The following is a 21,194-nucleotide window of genomic DNA, read 5'->3' on the forward strand; positions in this document are numbered from 1 at the left end:
TTGGACTATGACATAAATGTATCTTAATCCTGACTATGGTGATACAAAAGGGCTTGTTTTTTAATAACTTTTATAATTATACCTTTAGCTTACTTATGAATGTGATGAGACTTTAGCCTTACTTTTTCTGGAAAGTTACGGAAAATTAACAAAAAACTGTGGTGTGATTCTATCAGTTTTGACAGGATTCCGATAGCAAATCTCCGGGGCTCTGGAGAACGGCACCGCTCTTTTTATTGGACCGACCCGTTTTTGGCAATTCGGTCGGGTTTCGCTCCGATAATCGTACACAAAGGGTAGACGAGCCGTTACCAGAAATGTAGGTTAAACCGGGCGCCTCGTCGGGAAAAAACAGGGTAACATCTTGTAAGGTGATATTTTGTGAAGGGTTTTCAAACACATGCCAGAATGCGACTAATCATAGTATTCACCACCCCCTAACGGGTTTTGGGGTAGAAACGCTGTCGAATTCGCGCAAAAAACGAGCGCGCGGCTCCCCATCACGCGGAAATGAGCCGATGTGCGCGTGCCCCACATTCATTATATCCAGGTGGCGGTGGCGGGATGGAGTATGGCGGACCCGCGACGGTGGTAGGCAGGTGACGGGAGGCGGCGGCCTGCACGCGGCCGGGCTGTCAGGTGGATATCGCGAGCCGGCTTTGTTCTTGGAGGTGACGAACAAGGTGGAGGGGTTGAGCAAATGTTGAAACATAACATGACAGACTAATCAGACCTCTAGAAGCCAGAAGTATGTCTTATCCACTCAATGGAATAATTGGCTGTCCCTCTTGCTTCAACACATTGTATGCGTAATTATATGTTCATTTGTATATCAGCTTTTATTAAGAAATAATCCTCGTGATATGTTATGACGTGTTCGCACGTTGTAATAATCATCTTCAAATGTCGTATCTGTTAAAAATGCCAAATTTTAAATCACCACCAATATAAGTATAAATACTTTCATGGTTCTTTTTTTAAATTGCTTGGGAAGAAATGGAATAGTTCCGCAAATATAATATTTTTGTTACAAAAAAATAAAAAAACCAATATAACGGGGTATCCAAGAACCCGTCTGGACCTAACCCTTAATCGCGCCGACGCGACGTGACGGTTTGACGGAAGGACTGTCCTTTTTTTATCCCAGTGGAGCTATGTACCAAGTTTCAAACTTCTAGGGCTTTTCTATCAATAGTTATTGCCCAGACGAGACGTAGACGGTCGGCCGACACGATCTTGCGAAGGCCCTGTCGCTTCGGTTCCTTAACAATAAACGAAACTATACAATGTAGGCATAAGCATAAATCCTTCAAGAACTTTTGCTCTTTTCCAAAAATTAATAAATGCGTGACCTTCCTAAAGTTTATGTTTGCAAGTGCATAGTTGAGTTGCATTCTGTTGATTATTACTCATAACGATTGCAATCCAATTCATATATTGTTAGTTGTAATTATTTAAAAAAGTTACAGTTTGCAATATTTTTAGATTGTTCAAATATATGCCCTCATTCAAATTTGTACATATTGCTTAATTGGACGTTTCCAAAGGTAAATTCAAAAGAATTGGGTTAAATAATAAATACCATAAAATATTTCCACATTTATGTGGTATTATATATTACAAAATTAAATACAATTCAATATTTCACTGCCAAATTCTTAATCTGTACAAAATACATTGGTATAAACACAGGTAATCAGTCTTAGGCTCAGCTACCTATTAGGTTTTGTAAACAGTATCTTGTTGTCACTAATCACCAGCATGCTGTTATCAGTAACCAACAGCATGTTGTTATCAGTAATCACCAGCATGTTGTTATCAGTAATCACCAGCATGATATTATCAGTAATCACCAGCATGCTGTTATCAGTAATCGCCAGCATGTTGTTATCGGTATGCACAAAATAAAATTCAATGGTTGACTCACATTATATATTGCATTAAAATATTCTACACTGGTAAAATAAGAATATAGTTTATTTAGTTGTAAACTAATATAAATCATTACACAATCAGTTTAAATGGTGAAGTTCAGTATTAGTTTTAAACTGATTGACGACAAAGTAACAATGCATACTGTCAACCGTTACTAACAGGTAGCTGTTGTTTTACACTAGACACGAGGTAGATGAGTTGTATATTCCTCCCTTACGGAGCAACTACTAATATACACTATAAAAGTAAATACAAACTTTGTACAAAATACTACAGACCAGATAAAATACGAGTGTAGTCAACCCTGTATTACGTACGATTATGCCTACGAAACAATAACACATAAGAAACTTACAGTTTAATAGGATAGTTATACAACCAACAGAACAAGCGTTTACAACATCTATAGAACAATGGCTGCGTGCAACTATTAAAAAAGATCTAATTATACAAATAAATCGGTTTTTACGAGCAGAACATTAAGTTGTAAAGAGGGGATGATGAGTCTTTTACTATGAATGGATCTTTTGGCATAGTCTTCGACCAGGAACTAAATCGTAACAAAAAAAGGTTTTCCTAAAGAAGAGAACATTCCTCCTTCTATCAGTCTCTACTGGATCGGAAAATATAATACGGAATAATGAACGAAATCCTCACAAAGGCCCGGGGGCGGCGGCGTGTTTGAAGCAGGTCACTGCCCTAAACCACCCCCGTCACACCCTGAGTCCAGAATTTCGCAATGGTTTATTATGTATTATTGTGCTTGGCAGATTTAGGGTCAGTTTGCATGTTCTTCCGGTCCCATGGACTACCTGCCTTGCCCCGGCCTTGCAGAGTTCACAACGAGCATCCTGGGAATGGAAGTAACAATGGTAAAAACGTTCTGTGTTTTCCAACTGGGGAAAACACTTTTTAAACAACATCGATTTGAATATTGGAAGCTTAGCTTAGTATCAAACTAAATATCAGACTAGGTAAATAAAAGACCAATTCATGTCCAGCAGGCTGTGTTCCAGAGGATTGAAAGCAAAGCCTTTTGAAAAGGAGATCTTTTTTCAACACGAAATATTTTTGCCGTGAACAAGTAACACAAAAAACATACAGTGTTTTACAAATTCTTATTTTAATGTCAACTTAAGATTACGTTCTTTTATGTTTGAATGGGTAAAAAATGTATAACAGTTGCTATTCTCGATTTGCTAAAAAGGTCCGTAATGGATGTTACAAGTAGAGTATCTATCTTCTTAATTATTCAATCAATGTCTTCGTTGTTTGAAATCAAATCCAAGCTAGGAATTTGCTCTCAATAAAACCGCTTTTGGGTATGCACAAATTGCTATCCATAAATTACCACACTACACTGTATATCATATGAAAAATAATTAGAACTTAGAGACTTATAAAATCCTTAATACAAAATGTTAACAACACATACAGGGTGCACGCAGCCTCAGCAATTACTCAACATAGAACATGGCACTATAGAATAAATCACAATAGTGTAATAATAGGAATGTTAAAAGCGTGAAACGCTAGCAAAGTATTCATAAGTAAACAATCAATCAAAATAAAACAAGTGATAAAGAACCCGTCGTTAACAGACCAAGTTTTCACAATAAAATATTTAAAGTAAATAAAAACAATAAATAATAAATATAATAAACAACAACAACCAAACTCGGTTACCTAATAAGAAACTTGGTTGTTTAGGAAGTCGCAGATCCGAGAAAATTGTAAGTTCTATCCCACAAATTGAGCAAAGAGGACTAGCCTACAAGAAACAGTTTTAATTGCTGTTAAAATTAATGTTATAATTCTCAGTCACTTACAAATTAATCATCCCGAGAAGAGAAAATCGCAAGGGATGAGATTAAAAATACAACAGCAGCTATAAAGTATAAAAATAGTGTACATTAAAGATTTGATATGATAGATGTAGTTTCACAGTGTTGGTTCAGTTTAATCTAAGTATCGTCAAACATTTCTAATGAGGGAACAGTGGTATAATATAAGTTCCTAAGCACCTGGTAAAGTACGTAACATCGTTTCACATATTATGTACACTCTAGAATATAAAAATACTATAGATGACTGACTAATACCGTACTCGGTACATACCCGTAGTAGTTTATCCAGGTGGGGTTATTTTACTAGGAGGTGAGGTACTTCCTGAACTTTGGATGCACGTATTGGAGGTGCTCATCGACGTCCGAGTGCGGAGATGAGTGTGGAGAGTCGGAGTTGGAGTTATTATTGTTGTTATTGCGGTGGGAAGACATGGAGAGGTCTTCTGGTTCCGTCTGCTCGGGTAGATCCATGGAGATGGGGAGGATCTGGGGCGGTCTTTGGTATCGGATCACAGACTTGGACTTTCTCTCCCTTATCTTCTTCGTGGAGTTGTTGTTGTGGGCGAGGACGGAATGGTCATCCTCTTCCTCTTCCTCCTCGACATCTTCCATGTCCTCTAAGTCCTGGCAGGGGCTGGGAGTGAATCTCTGTTCCACGTACACCGGAGGGTTGAACAGGTCCAGACAGTCCTGGTCTTTGCCCTGACACTTGTGGTGCATGAGGTGGTGTCGTCGCCGGAACTTACCGTCGCAGAGGACGCAGTGGAACGGCTTCTCGCCCTTGTGTATGAGCATGTGTGCCTTGAGTTGGTTGCTGTCGCTGAACCTGGAGGCGCACAGCTCACAAGCGTAAGGGCGCTCGCCGGTGTGCACGCGGAGGTGTCTCCGGAGGTTCGCCACTTGTACGAAGTGTCTGTCGCAGTGTGTACAGTGGTAGGGCTTCTCTCCTGTGTGTAGTCGCATGTGTGTCTTGAGGTGGTGGTCCCTCGTGAACCTCTTGTGGCACTGGGTACACTGGAACGGTTTCTCCCCGGTATGAGTCCTTTCGTGATTTTGTAAAACGTGCTTATAACCGAAAGATCTGTTACATATTCCGCAAGTAAACACCTTCTCCCTACTTTCCTGTTTTTCCGCGCTGGTCTTTGCACTGGTGACGACGTCTTGGCCGGAGCCGTTCGACTGGGGCGAGGACCCGGACGTAGGGGGTGACAGAGGGGCCGCTTCGGAGTCCTCCTTTTTCTTCCTCTTCTTTGCCACCGGAGTTTTAACGGGATAGGAGCTGCTGGAGACGTGGTTGGTGGGCGAAGGAGTCGGTGGCCACCCGAAGGGATTGAAGAGACCCGGGTTGGTGGCCAGGCTGGCGTGCAGGGCCAGGGGACTCATGAAGCTCGGGAACAAGTGGCTGGGGGTCAACACGCTGGGGAAGCCAACATCTCTGGAGGGCGAAGACTTGGAGTCTGCAGTATCGCCGTGACCGTGATTGTGGGTGTCTTTCAGCAGAGAATGGTGGAGAGCCATCGCAGTCAGACCTGCAACAGGGACGACTATGTTATCGCATTGAATAACTTGTCATTTCTTTGTTTCCAGTCGTCGATGACCTGAAATATAACTTCATTAAATATCTCTATAAATAGAATTTCACAGGTATCCACTCCTTAAGGAGTGATGATAGGAGTAGAACGGCACAATGTATCAGCTGTTGCTGATGTAAGCGCCGGCGACAGACCGGCCGGGCGTGAAGACAAATACTCCAGTCCGCAAACACTCTTTGTGCTGACTGCAAACTGGCGGAGAGCAGAGAAAGGGCTCAATAGCAGGCAGCAGCCGCCGATCTTATCACTATTGTGACAGCGGCACGGTAGCGTCTCGACAGGGTTTAGAAGGTAATTGAGGGAGGATAAAACCTCGTGGCGCGTGGGCTCAAGGAGCTGCAGGCTATTTTTAGCAAGGGGGCCTCTTTGAGGAGAAAAAAATACAAACACAAGCGACAACAAATAGATATTTTATATACCTGTCTTCGTGTCGTTTGATATTACATTTTCACATTATATTGAGATAATCACTGTTTCAAAAAGTGACCGAAGCATGCATATCTGGCGCTTTCGAACTGCAGAATGTCAAATGTGCACCAATGTCTACCAGCACTTGTCTACCAGCACTTAAACGACGTGAACGTTAGTCTAGATGAATCCGGTTTTGAATTGGTCTTCCTGAATTGTGTTGCCTATTAGGTACAAGCCCAATGCTAATATGAATAACCAAGGTTGACGTTTTGCAACATTTAACGTGTTTTGAGTGAATGAATACATTAAACGTAACGAAGAGCGATGTGTTGCTTTCTTACTACTGTAGAATGTCAAATGTGCACCAATATCTACCAGCACTTAAACGACGTGAACGTTAGTCTAGATGATTCGGTTTTTGAATTGGTCTTCCTGAATTGTGTTGCCTATTAGGTACAAGCCCAATGCTAATATGAATAACCAAGGTTGACGTTTTGCAACATTTAACGTGTTTTGAGTGAATGAATATATTAAACGTAACGAAGAGCGATGTGTTGGTTTCTTACTACTGTAGAATGTCAAATGTGCACCAATGTCTACCAGCACTTAAACTACGTGAACGTTAGTCTAGATGAATCCAGTTTTGAATTAGTCTTCCTGAATATTGTGTTGCCTATTAGGTACAAGCCCAATATGATGATATGAATAACCAAGGTTGACGTTTTGCAACATTTAACGTGTTTTGAGTGAATGAATACATTAAACGTAACGAAGAGCGGTGTGTTGGTTTCTTACTTACGACTTACGCGCGTCACAACGCTCTGGTATGATTTGTTTATTTTAACGTAGATTGTAATAAATTATGAGTTAGGTTAGTTATTTTCCTGAAGAAGAGATCAGATTGCAGATCTCGAAGCGAAGTGTTACTGAATGTTATTTGTCCGTAAGTTAATTATGTTATGCATTGAACCTTATTGTGTGAAAGAATTTACTTCTTTTCTTTCGATGTAACTACTTGATCCAACAACTTAGAAAACATAATTTAGTCTACGTTATTTATTCTATACTGAACAAGATAAGAGGTTTGAATTTTCCCATACCTGGGGAGGTATTTAGGAGAATTTTTCCTGTTGTCTCTTAATATCACACCAAGTTTTTTCTTTTACTCTGCTCTCAGTAACATTTATTAGCTAAGCCAAATTGTGTACCAACAAAATGTCGAAATGAGACGGGACAATGATGTTAGGAACATTATAACTGGAATATCTGAACAAGAATAACAGATGTTTTAATTTCTTCAACCTCAAGCACATCAGAATTTGAAGAAGAGATTAAAAAGTTGGAATATAACAATATTTATACAATTATGATGTCTTAATGATACAAAATGAACTTCCATTTAACTATAGGTATTGAGTGCTCTTTAAAATGCCACAATAAAAAGGCACCAAATCCGATAAAAACTGATTGAATCAGATAGAACATCCACCATTTTACTAAAAGATGTACCATAGATTGAAATCTGGAATTATTTAACTTGCCTCTGTTACAATAGTAGAAACGTTTCCATTTCTACAAGTCCCAACATCTCACAAATCTTGTCTTAATTTAGTTGTGATAAAATACGAAATGTCACATATAACGCAAGTATTAAGATATTATAATTAATTTATTAAAGTAAAGCAATACTTAAATATTCCAGCGATGTAATTGGAGATATTTACCTACCAACAAAAGCCAACAGGAATAAAAACGGGAAATAGCGGCATGGCGGGGAAAATGTCTGCCCCCTTCCTTTCCACCCCAACCTTCCGGGAACGCACTAATTGGCTACATTAATTAATCATTTTTTTATTTTTGTAATGATCGGTGGAGAGTCTCTTCAACGAGAAGCCTTAACGATTCTTTACAATTATGTTAGATAAATTTGAAACATCGCTTTCAATAAAAACTCTTGATTTAAATTGCCTCCTTTTTATAACAAATCTTTAATTAGTTATTGAATGAATCCCAAAGTGTGCTAATTAGTGAAAAGTTAATATTTTTAATCAAATTAGAATCACACATCCAATCAAATAAAAGCGCTAATTTTCATTTCCCTGATAGATTTATCTAAATACGTTGTAGTACAAAATTTTAATATTGTACATGTTCGACATAAATTATAGTGAACTTTATACAGTACAGTATGGTTGATTAAAGCTTCAAAATATGTAGGTTTCATATTTTCTAATAGGAGTAGTATAAATTGTTTATGCCTCTTTTAAACGTGACAATTTAAAAATACAATCAATTGATTAATTATGCAATACTTGATAATAATGTAACTGCAATAATTATTTGCTTGCTATATAATTAGTTGTTTAAGAGCAGTATGTATTTGCGGACATCTTAATTTTAGCCCCTGAAAACAATGATATATTTTACGTCTCTAGTAATTATGGAAGATGCTTCAATTTAAGAATGAATAATACGCATCTAAACAATAATTGGTTATTTCAGATATTATTGTTTATTAATGAACAAAAGCATTTGGGTGTTTAATAATCATATCTTTTAAGATGAGGAAATTCCTACAATTCTACTGGCAAGGCATAAGACTACAACCAAATACTTGAGGTTTAACAGTGTTCTAATGGGGGTAAAATTAATGTTATCGCTCTTAAACTTGGATTTTCATTAATTGTCACCAATTCAACTCTAAATAGTTTCCTTCATGTTAAAAATCAAAAGTACACTTTTATAAAATCTGTATGATGAGAAATGGTGGACCCTCGTACTTCGATGTCGTGCGGTAGGTAGGTGGCGGAGTTGTGCTAGGTCACGTGACACGTGATGACGTCATACCGGAAGTGACCGGGGGTGGACCGGGCGTAGCCAGGGTGCGATGTTTCGTGAGAACATTCGGTCACTTCCTTACCAGAACACCCTAACCTCCACCCCCCCCCCCCGCCTAGCACCGAGCAGCTTTCATTGTTATATACTGTCACAATGTCTGCTCGTGAAAACTCTATAGGCCGTCATGTGATAACGTGTTACAGCCAAGGATGTGTAAAATTGCTGTTATATAACTTGTGAAGGCTACTGTTTTATACAACTCATAGAGAAATTGGCCACTCAGCATACATTGAACGCTAGTTTTCATCTTGCTAGAAGTTTACACTTACTTAATTCAAGTAATAATTAAAAGGGTTCCTAATATTAACAACAGTATTTTGTATTCTCTAATATTGTCTGGATTCTGCGAAGAAAAATAATACTATGAGTTTGACCACGTTATCACTGATTTATTATTACAATATAGTACAATCCTAACCAAGATTATTTCCCCAATTTAACACGAAATAAAAAAAAATTCTGAAAGTAGACTTTTAAACAAATCTGCTGAGCGAATATTAAACTAATGCATACATCGTATTTATCAGTTACTAAAAGCGCTCTCACTAGACTTAAGAATATATCATTGTCTAGCCTATTCATTCATAAGTGAAATTTGGTCGCATACTTATCCATATAAGATATTTAGTGGAATGGTATGTATATTATTGTTGGTTATGATCTCTTTATATTATATCGTTATTTATACACAGCATTTTTACAGTTCGTTAGTACAATTTTATACAAACATGCTGTAAAGAAACACTAATTAACAATACATTGCATCCGAGTGCAAAAGTAGAGAAAGAAGGAAATGGCATAGGATTAAAAATGAAAATGAACAGGTGCTGCTGAAAACAAAAATCAAACCTGAACACGTGCTGCTTAAAACAAAAATCAAACCTGAACACGTGCTGCTTAAAACAAAATTCAAACCTAACTTTTTGATAATAGGTTTAGAAACTAAATTTATTCGTTCAAGAGTGTCCACTTTATAATCACACTCCTGATAAAAGTAGTGCCAACCAGGACGTTTATAGTTTACCGGATACTATAACAAATTACTCGGCACGCTGTACTATAATGGAACATGCAGATACAGTACCAAGGGACTTGAACAGTACCAGAAAACCCCTACCCACAACTGATACTTATGAAAAATAAACATCTGCATCATAGTGTCTTTTGATGCGTAACATCTCTGTACAAAATCCACAGTTTAGGCGGACCGCCAGAGTACTGATGTAGTCTATGAAAAATAAACATCTGCATCATAGTGTCTTTTGATGCGTAACATCTCTGTACAAAATCCACAGTTAGGCGGACCGCCAGAGTACTGATGTAGTCTATGAAAAATAAACATCTGCATCATAGTGTCTTTTGATGCGTAACATCTCTGTACAAAATCCACAGTTAGGCGGACCGCCAGAGTACTGATGTAGTCTATGAAAAATAAACATCTGCATCATAGTGTCTTTTGATGCGTAACATCTCTGTACAAAATCCACAGTTTAGGCGGACCGCCAGAGTACTGATGTAGTCTATGAAAAATAAAACATCTGCATCATAGTGTCTTTTGATGCGTAACATCTCTGTACAAAATCCACAGTTAGGCGGACCGCCAGAGTACTGATGTAGTCTATGAAAAATAAACATCTGCATCATAGTGTCTTTTGATGCGTAACATCTCTGTACAAAATCCACAGTTAGGCGGACCGCCAGAGTACTGATGTAGTCTATGAAAAATAAACATCTGCATCATAGTGTCTTTTGATGCGTAACATCTCTGTACAAAATCCACAGTTAGGCGGACCGCCAGAGTACTGATGTAGTCTATGAAAAATAAACATCTGCATCATAGTGTCTTTTGATGCGTAACATCTCTGTACAAAAATCCACAGTTAGGCGGACCGCCAGAGTACTGATGTAGTCTATGAAAAATAAACATCTGCATCATAGTGTCTTTTGATGCGTAACATCTCTGTACAAAATCCACAGTTAGGCGGACCGCCAGAGTACTGATGTAGTCTATGAAAAATAAACATCTGCATCATAGTGTCTTTTGATGCGTAACATCTCTGTACAAAATCCACAGTTAGGCGGACCGCCAGAATACTGATGTAGTCTATGAAAAATAAACATCTGCATCATAGTGTCTTTTGATGCGTAACATCTCTGTACAAAATCCACAGTTAGGCGGACCGCCAGAATACTGATGTAGTCTGTGTTTCTGAAGTTTCCCTCACAGAAAGCGGCTTACTTGCCCCGCTACCTCGCAAAGCGTGCATTAAACAGCATTACTAATTAAGATAAGAGAGATTCTGGAAAATCGATTCCTAGTTAAAAGTTGGCGACGCCGCCTGTCCCCCCCCCCCTCCCACCGACCCCCAACTGGGGTCGCAATCTCCCTCAGAATCAAAACAAAGAGTTGGCGTCGTAATGAAGCAGTGGCCCCTCGGCAATATCAACAGTAGCCCTACTAATGTGGTGACGTCATAGAGGGGCTCATTACAGTGACCAATCGCCGGCCGCCATCGATCACATCCAAAATGGCTCCCACGCACTCAAAATGGGTGACCATCAGGGCCCGGCGCTTCCGCCAGCCTTCCTGACCTTCCTGTGTACTCAGTTCGGCCCCAGGGTGTTGTAGCAGGGTTGAAGATATGTTGTTTTATAACAAATTAAAATAATTTAACATAATGAAGTATTTTAGCTAAAAATAAAATAAAATCTCCCGCCTAAGTCGTATTAAATAGAGAAACCCTATTTGAAGAAGGGTTTTAACAGGATGTAGCATGTGACTTTTGCAATTTTCACAATTTTACATGAAAATCATTTACAATTTTAAATTACAGATTAATGAGATTACATACAAAGTTTATTTTACATTGATCACTGTAGTTTTCTGACCATAAAAATCATTTATACTTGTTTCATATTGCTTTCTGAATACAAATATACGACTATATTTTTTAAGCGTGGCATATTAGCAAACAGTAAGAATAAATAAACAATGTGATCATGTAAATTCGTGTTTACGTTTACTGAGATTTACGTCACAATATGGAAATTGTTATAGTCCGTTTACCGCGGTTTGTGTTGTAAGTTTTCGCGTAAGTTTAGATATTTTCCGAAACAATTATAGAATGTAAAAAGCTAGAATGAATATAACTAGGTTTTGATTATAACTATTGACTAAAACATGCGTATAAATAGATTTTGAGCATGCCTCATTAAACATTAAATTCATTTATAAACCAATAAATATTGTTTATTTACTTTAAAAATACTAACATGTAGGCTATTATTTTATTTTGTTGCTTAATCTACAGTTTTTTTTATTAAATCTTTGCTACTAAAAAGAGCTTTTTTGTAATTTTATTTCTTATAATAAAGGTACAACCAGTTAAAAATATGTGGTTTTTAAACGCACAGCTATAAAACCATAAAGTTATGGTTATAAGCAATAAAGTTTATAAATTTTAATCACACATTTTTTAATATACTCCAAGGGTGAATAGTCTTGAGCAATAAATGGTTTAAATGTGAGGGTTGCAATTTCTTTGAAGTAATATTTTACTGAAATTACTAATTAAAAAAAAACTCCAAATCATTTACATGTTACATAGGCAGATGGATCACAACAGAATGAAGTAGTAATATCAGTTTATACCTTCAAAATGAAATACAAACAATTATAATAAATTATTTATTGCGTAAAAAATAAAAACAATGTTATAGCAATCGTCAGGTATTTGACGATCTGCTATTTTAGAACAAGCAGATCACTAATACGTTGAAGGATTGTTACACTAAAAGAATTCTACAAGGTGGCGGAAAGCTAACGAGGTCTGATGAGCGCAGAAGCAGAGAGGAAGGACTCGAGGCAGGACGCAAAGGATTGAGGAATGCTGGCAGGAAGTGCTAATACCACTTATGAGAAACACATGTGAGGATCAGCCGGTAGTGAACAGCTGATCTCTTCCACAGCCACCGAGATATCCGCGCCGCCATTTGGCAATGTGTAAAAAACGGCGGAGGTTTTTTACAATGTAATACTTATCAATAGTGTTATCAAATTAAAATCCAATTCAAGAGAAAGAATGAAATTACAATCGTCGAAACCATGATAGTTGTTAAATAAATTGATCCTGCACTTTATTCAGAAATGGGCAAATAATTATCACTGCCCTGTAAAATGTATTGTCACATATAAACATTTAATGGGTTGGTCGCGCTTTTTAAGACTATAAAAGAAATTATTTTAACGTTGGTAACTGCAAATATTACAATTTAAATAAATGTTACTAACAAAGAAGGTCTACTAAATTAATTACGTTACTTAAAAGTACTACTGCTGCAATATCAGTATTAAAAGTATACTAAAGCTACAAAATAACTTTTTGAAATTTTTATTTTTTAACGGAGGCACGTTTTCAACAAATGTATTTATTTCTGCTAGAAACCTTGTTATTAATACGATGTTTAGACTATAAAAGTACAAATTAAAATAAGATAATGTTTAAGGGAATACCTTTATCGGATTACTTTTAACACCCAATCAATGTTGTAATTGAAAATACGCTATAAATGTATTAAGTGTGACATTCCGTAATTTACACTATGTAAAGCATGCTGCATTGACATGACCATGCGTTTTAGACTAATTATATCTCGGAATAGAATACACATTAAGAAGTATATATGCGTCCTAAAAATTAAATATTAGAACACTTTAAGTGAAGGAGGAAATGGAATGGTAAATATTAGTATATACTGTGCATTCCGACTCAATAATAAAATATTACATTAGAATTCCCTTGTGTTCTCGAGTACGCGGGAAAGTAATGGTAGATACACGGGGCTGTGAGATACTACTTCCTAACTCTTGTGGCTCTTTATTGCCTACTGCAGGAATTGGAGGCTTAGCTGTACGCAACTCCTTCTATTATTTTTCTAAATAAAGCCTAGAAACATGTAAGGACAAGGTTGTTCACTTATTACTATTTTAGTAATACGTTACTTATTTTATATAATAGGATAAATATTATTTAGGAAAATTATTATATCAAATATGGGGGTTTGCAATAGTTTATTATAATAATGTTATAATTTAATTTTTCACCTTCAGGTGTAAGGTGCAGAGAGAACTTAGTCTCTTTACTTGACTATTTTTAATTTGATTTCATATTGTCAAATAAAACGAATATTTTAACCGCCTTAATAATGGCATTAATAATACAATTATGGATTTAACAGTTCAAACACCATATTATTATTAGCTATTGTAAAATAGTATTCTGTCATCTAACGAACAAAAGCAAATAATGTCAAAACAATAATTTATAAAAAAGTGAGCATAATTAAACACCAAACTTGTTTTAGTTTATGTAATTAGATACATAATACGATACCAATTATTTACATATACAAATTATTATAAAAGACCATTACAAAGTCTTATGAGGTTTTTCGGCTATTATCCAACAGTTTATTGACTAAATTTTTATCATCTAAAGTTAACTCTTCTAGAGTTTAAATATACGATTGATTATTTGCCAGATACTAAAAGAAAAACAGAATAATTGTTGTAAAAATGGTGGGATTAAATGAGGCTGAGGGAGGCACGTGAAAACGGTATGGGATATGTAAATGTTTCCCTTAGTTACAAATGTAGATGAGGTCTGAGACAAACGAGTTGATTTGGTAGTGGGGGCGGATGTAAAGGGGGGGGGGGTTGCTGGGTCTGAGGCATCAGCTAACTTAGCATTATGGTAAGCGTATGTTGTGTGATTCACGATTGTCTTACGTTTTGTTATATCACCTACTTACCGACTTTAGAAGTCGGAGGATCTGAAATGCCAATTTCAAGACCTAAAATTAGGTAAGGATAGCCATAATAAATCTACCTACTCGTTGTAAAACGATTTCAAAATGTGAAGGCATCAGCTAATAGTAAATTTGGGGCAAATAAATTAAATTAACGCATTCACACAAAAGAAGCTAAGAGGCAAGTTGGCAATTAATAAACATAACATTGTAACTATAGCTTTATTTTTAACTGGGCCCAATGAAACTATATGTCTATTTTAACCTAAAACATTATTATAAGGAGTTTAGTTCCATTTCCTTTTGTGGATCGTGTTCTAAGCTTCACGCTCAAAATATTAATTTTCTTTCTCTTAGCTGTCTAAACGCGACTTCATCTTGAAAATTTAAACACATTTTAAAAATATTATAGCATGTTGTTACCACGGAAAATCTGATTTATGTACAGTATGTGTCCTATATTACTGGAATGAATGTATTTATTTAGTAACTGCTTATCATTTTTTAGTTTAAAATTTCAAATTCTATATACAAAGGAGGGAAAAGATTGACGAAACTTATCGAAATTGGTTATGTTGTTTTCTCCAACATTCGTGTCTTCTGGTCGGCCATTAGGTCAAAGGTAAGCACCTCGTTTTTCTAGAAGATGTATAACAATAAAGATGGCTTTGTTTGCGTGCGTTTATTCATTAAATTTCGTAAGTGGTTGTAATAATGTTCTTTGTACTGGGCCCAACAGATTAAGTTAAAACTATTTAAAATGGCAGCTAACTACATTTCTATTATCTCATTCTTATTCAGAAAAAAACACAACTAAAACTTACAATGAATGCATTAGTGTTGAGGCTTTTGAATATCTCCGAGACATGTAAATTAACGCTGCGTAAAACGATGAATTATACATATATTTGTTAAAATAAAAACAGGAAAATTTCAAAATAATTGTGAAATATGTAGTCTTGACAACGCTTTAAAATTACAATTCATAGCAAGAACAAAATGCTAGCAAGCAGCTCCAGCCCCGCGGGGTGGCCTGTATTCTGACTGAGCCGGAAGGAATATTAATAGCGTATTTATCACTAACTTATACGCAGAAAAGCATCAAAACAGTATTTGATATCTAAAAATCCATCATAGTTCATTGTTCAGTCAAATACAGTCATCGATAAAGTACAATAAAATATAGCTGCGGCTTTAAAGCAAACATATCAAAATTGACGGGAATCAATATCCAACACAAATTGCTCGACGAGAATTCTATAACAGTAGCTTTGTAACGCATAACATAATCACGAAAATACTGTTACATTTCTTGCACGAAATTTGTTTAACAATGATAAACATATCATCATGTATAGGTTTCCTGTAAAATAATTGCATCTACAAAATATTTGTAACTTAGGCTCATACAAACAAAAATGTGTTCTTAATTTGTGGTTATTAATTATAGGAATATAATATATCTTAATTTCTGAGTAAATACAAAAAAGTATTCTAATAAAAAATAGTTTTCTTTCACTAAGTCCTGTTGTGTGTTTATAAGATAATTGGCATATATGAACTTGAAATGCGATTAGTGTAATTTATAACATCTAATCTGAAGCAAAACACTACAACAAAGGTACCATACAGATTGACAAAAAAATAATTTAAGCTTATGTCTGGTTTTAACGTAGAGCGATAGGTGAGAAATATTCCGTGATTATTCTACATTGATAAAACAGACGTAAAGTAACAATGTAACAAACAATACACGTAACAAGTAACGAAGTTTGTAAAAGTCATCAAAATTATATCCTTTAAAAATGTGTGAGCCGATATTTAGTTTTAGTGCTAGCATGTAGAGCAACATGTGAATACAGATCAACGAGCGACGGTTCAACATTCAATTGAATTGTACACGAGTTATAAATATTTGCATTCCTCACGATCCATTATGTACACTACACACTATGTATGGAGTTTTTTATTTGAAGTATCGAAAAGAGAAACAAATATCAGTAATAAATACTAAAACAAATTTTACTTTTGTAAACATTTTTATTTTACATACAATAGTAGTTTAGATGTTTTGATTAAAGATAGACTCTTCAGCGTGGCCGAAATGTTCGAGGAGGTATCAACAGGAAAAAAGTTCCAACGGGTACAAAAACGATGATTTCTAAATTACTAAAGAACCAACTATAAGGCAAGATAAACGATAGCAATTTAAATGTGACGTTCTCCACAGCACCGACATCGCAAACCACCGGAGGGTCTGCCATCTTATCGCTGGATTCTACAGTACAAAGGATCGCATAACAAATGTTTTCGAAAGACTTTTATATTTTGGGTCTACCATGTTTACCATTTAATTTTATCCCTTTAAGTCCAGTTGCATTGCGTTGTACTCGTTGTATATCGTTACTCAATTACAAATGAGAGGAGCGTACGGAAAAGAACAAATAATTTGGGCGCTGAAATGAGGATGTTCCAGAAATTCATGCGTAACTAAGTCTTGTATGTCACGCCGGTTCTCATACCACTACCTACATTAAGTATGTCTATAAATATATTCGGAAAAATAGTTCATCTAACCAGAAACACTGTAAGAACTACAGCAAAAATGAAAAACCGACATAATCATATGATTTATGTTAAAAACGATACCAATAAGAATGATTTTCTATTCTAAATAAAACATACTGTCAATAAAAAATTATTAACATCAGCTTTTAAAAGGAATTTATTTTGAGAAGTACTTAGTGTTGCTGAAACCTACTGTGTTGCAAAACAATCTCCATAAAACATTCTGAAATGGATAAAAAAAATGGAATCCTTATTAATGATACTAAATTCAATATTCAATTTTATAATGTCGAAACTACTAACATATTTAATTCTTAAAATGTACCACTTACAACCAAGAAAGTTTATATTCGCATCATTTACAAGACCAAAATGTAAACAATGGCCGCCATTTGTGTTCAAATTATCAATTGTTATCTTGATCACACTTCTGATGGTTGAACGCGGTTTATTGTACGCGCAAAAATGGCTTTATATCTCCAAAACGTTAATCTCCTCAATTTAAAATAAAGATTTTTGACGTGACAACGTCTTAAATTAGGTTGCGGCTCGGAGTCACTCATGAAAAAGTGTAACGCCCGGTAACGTTACGATGCCCGTCCAGTGGGTCCGCCGCACGGGATAAAGCAGATAACTGTGGGTCCGCCGCACGGGATAAAGCAGATAACTGTGGGTCCGCCGCACGGGATAAAGCAGATAACTATGTTTATTCGTGAAAATGTGGAGTGCTTAGATTCGTCATTTACAACAACTACAACAATAAAGGTAAATAATTGTACACTGATATTTCATTATCGTAAACTATGATTGATTGATTAATTGTTAGATTGACACAAAAGTTGAGAAACTGAGTTTATAGGTTATGTCATACTATTGACACAATATGTTGATAGTGTTAAGTAAATTATTAGTTTAAATCACTCTGCAATCAATCGTAATTCAGTCGATTGAGAAGAAACAGCGCGTATTGCTAGTCAAACATTTAAAATAACAAATTATAACCTCTAACCTGTCATAACAGTGCGACCAAACAAGCGAACTAAACCGACCAATCACCACGCGCGGAGTTAGAATTTAACTGTGTTTAGCAAGAATTTCAAATTCCAATTTTAGTAAATGTTTTATTCAACTTTACCATTTACAATAACAAATTTTAATTAATTTCAAATTATGTACAATGTTTTAGTAAACAAAATATATTTCTATAGTTAAAATTTGTGCAATTCTTATTTTCATTCAATTCCTTGTTCCTATTGTGCAATTTAATAATATTCATATCAATAAATATTCTACCGAGAAAAAGACGTTGTCACGCAAAATCTTCGCCCGTAAAACCGACTTTACAGGCAACCATAATTTTTTTAACTGCATGCCATTCACAAACGTGCTAACATTATTAAAACGGCAGATATTTGTTACTTATTCAGGTATTAGTTACAACTCTTTGTCCTTAAAATTTAAAAGATTTAAAACGTTGGTCATACGGAATGATTGCAAACTAATTTTGATAGTTCAGTCATCAATTTCATATAAAAGTTGACCACAGAAATTTTTAAAAGGGTGAAACAGAATTTGTAGTATACATATTAATAGTTATTTGGACACATTATTATACTAATAGTGTTTGCTACATAGTGAATGCGGCGCGGCGTCGGTTGCTATTTGACTACAACAATTGTTTTTAATCGATCAGACTTTCGTGTCTATAATGTTCCTTAATCCTAGAAAAAAATAGTTCAATAAAGATGATTCATAGAATACATAGCATCTGATAACAGGTTGTCAAGAAATATAAGGCTCAATAAAAAAATGACCGCTGAGTGGTATAAGGCGTCCATTGTTAGGGGATTTGTTAATTTTATGAAAAGTGTTTTGTTAATTATATGTTTTCGATTAATGGTCAATATAGAAAGTAATAAAGAAGAAACTGAAGTTTGAACACGTTTAGGAATGTTATTCAAAATATTTAACTTACAAATTATTATATGCAATCAAACAGGAAGTAAACAGCAGCCGTGGGAAGAGTTCGCCAGTTCCCGGAATTGCCTGGATGTTTCCCGTCCAATATTTCCCGGAAGGAACGCGTGGATAAAAAATCTAATTATAGAATTCTCACAAAACAGATAACAACATATTGCACTCTGCTTTAGTAGTTCCTCTACTGTATAATATACTGTAATATTGTAGACAATGACAATTTATTTTCATATTCCGATTAAGAGTAGGCTAGGATGAATCGTCTGATAATAAATCCAGGAAGAATAGAAGATAATAAATACATCCCAAAAGTTTAGATGCCCTAGTTATTAAAAATATCTTTGACAGCTGCATATGACACAAGGATCGTTACACAACATCAAACCTTTATCCATACTTAAAGGATCAATATAACTGAACAAAAACAGACTCAACACTGTATCTAGAATATAGGAAAATCGATTTATTTTATCAAAGAATTTAAAATTATATTTCAACTATGTTCATACAAATCAAATGCATCCTTAGTTCGTTAATTAAATTATTTGTCAACACCTACTACTTCAACTTATTAATATTAAAACATACAGCCTGTTAATTGTATAATATACGGGATGATTCACTGACGGGCACTGAATTGACGTTACAATAACAACAAATGCATATATTGTTTATGTTAAAGAAAAAATACATTATTAAATCCATCACTTAATTAATGTTTAACAATATAAAGATAAAACATTGATTAAATTATGTTAAAGATGCTAGTAACAGTTTTAACACTATTTTAATCACACTGTTATTTATGTTACAACACAAGAAAACATTGTTAGTATAATTGTACGTTTTTTTAAATTTAGTTTCAAAATATAAATACTGGATGTTGGACATTTTGAATAAGAACACATACGTTGTGATATATGTAACCTATGTACACAATAATATATGTCGTCCTATTAAAATTCAAGTGTACTATTTTCCTAAGGTGGTACTTACTAAATGTTGGGTTAATAAAAAAAAAAACATACCAATATTTGTAAATCCTGACGGTAGGCAAACAAGAAATTTGTACTAAATGTTTAAATTAAATTTCGTAACTGTCAGAAAGTTGCAATAAATTTGCGAGTATATTTTACTATATTAGATTAAACGCAACCAAATATTAGAATTGTAAAATATAAAGAATTTCACATAAATATTGTATTAATATAAATGATTGAAGGGTTGACAACTCACCCTTCTTGGGAGCGGTATCCGGGAGTACGGAAAGCGCCATCACTACTAACACTAACCTACCCTACACTCTACTACTGACAACTGGCAACCTACGCACACATCACTGAAAATGCGTGAATCGAGGTAAACTGCGAGCCGAGCCGCGCTCTCCTGCCATGCGCCCTCCCCCCTCTACGCTCTCCAGAAACGCGGAAACCTCCCTCCACCCCTACCGGCACCCCTCCGTCCTTCTGTCTCTGACCACCCTTCTCGGCCTTATCATGTGTTGCGTCGCAGCCCGCACAAACACTGTCAAGTCCACACACTTTCCTTAGCTCGTCTGTCCTCCTCAACTCACCCGCCGTTGAGCTGAGCTGAACTCCGCATCTGTCTGGAGATCTATCAGGCAGTTGCTCCTAAATCACAATATACCGCTAGAATTCAATATCTTGAATGATACGATAATACCTTTTCTTAGTATTTTCGCGAGAATTTACATTTTTATTTACATATATAGAGAATGCAAATTAAAATTCTTTGTTTGCTTCGAATGCTTATTACAGTAATTGAACAATTATTCATAACTATACAGCATGGAAATTCATGAAGTAGTATACTCATTTATATTATATTATGTTAATTAAAATTTTAATATGATTTTGCAAAGCTTAAAGAGATTAACCCACAAAACTTTGCAGAACTTCGATTATAACAATTGCGTAATTGTCTTGGTACAATTATGAAGTGAAAATCTTTGATACAGTGAGATCGCAACATGATATTTTTGTATTCATGTTGTTCCTTATCATGTATCATCTGTATCCCTGAGTACTTTCCTTCTCTCAATCTCTATATGGCTGTTCGAGAACAGTGTGACCTAGCCTGTTATCGTTGAAATTGTTTTCATCCTAATCACGTATAATTACTAAAAACGTTAAAACAA

General features: G+C 35.5%; 1 protein-coding gene across 1 annotated transcript; it reads right to left on the reverse strand.

Moving 5' to 3' along the window:
- Positions 1-1,596: 1,596 nt before the first annotated feature.
- Positions 1,597-20,386, reverse strand: LOC124358770 (protein krueppel-like). Its single transcript, XM_046811067.1, has 2 exons — positions 20,273-20,386; positions 1,597-5,311 (listed from the first exon to the last, which is right to left on the reverse strand). The coding sequence occupies exons 1-2, from the start codon at positions 20,310-20,312 to the stop codon at positions 4,086-4,088; spliced, it is 1,266 nt and encodes a 421-aa protein (XP_046667023.1). The 5' UTR covers positions 20,313-20,386; the 3' UTR covers positions 1,597-4,085.
- Positions 20,387-21,194: the final 808 nt, after the last annotated feature.

The sequence above is a fragment of the Homalodisca vitripennis genome, chromosome 3 (assembly GCF_021130785.1).
Source record: "Homalodisca vitripennis isolate AUS2020 chromosome 3, UT_GWSS_2.1, whole genome shotgun sequence".
In the NCBI taxonomy this organism is placed as follows: Eukaryota; Metazoa; Arthropoda; class Insecta; order Hemiptera; family Cicadellidae; genus Homalodisca; species Homalodisca vitripennis.

Coding starts and splice junctions, on each gene's coding strand:
- LOC124358770 (XM_046811067.1), bottom strand. CDS start 20,312: ATGGCGCTTTCCGTACTCCCGGATACCGCTCCCAAGAAGG. Junction 5,312..20,272: donor GGATACCGCTCCCAAGAAGG/GTGAGTTGTCAA, acceptor TCCCTGTTGCAG/GTCTGACTGCGATGGCTCTC.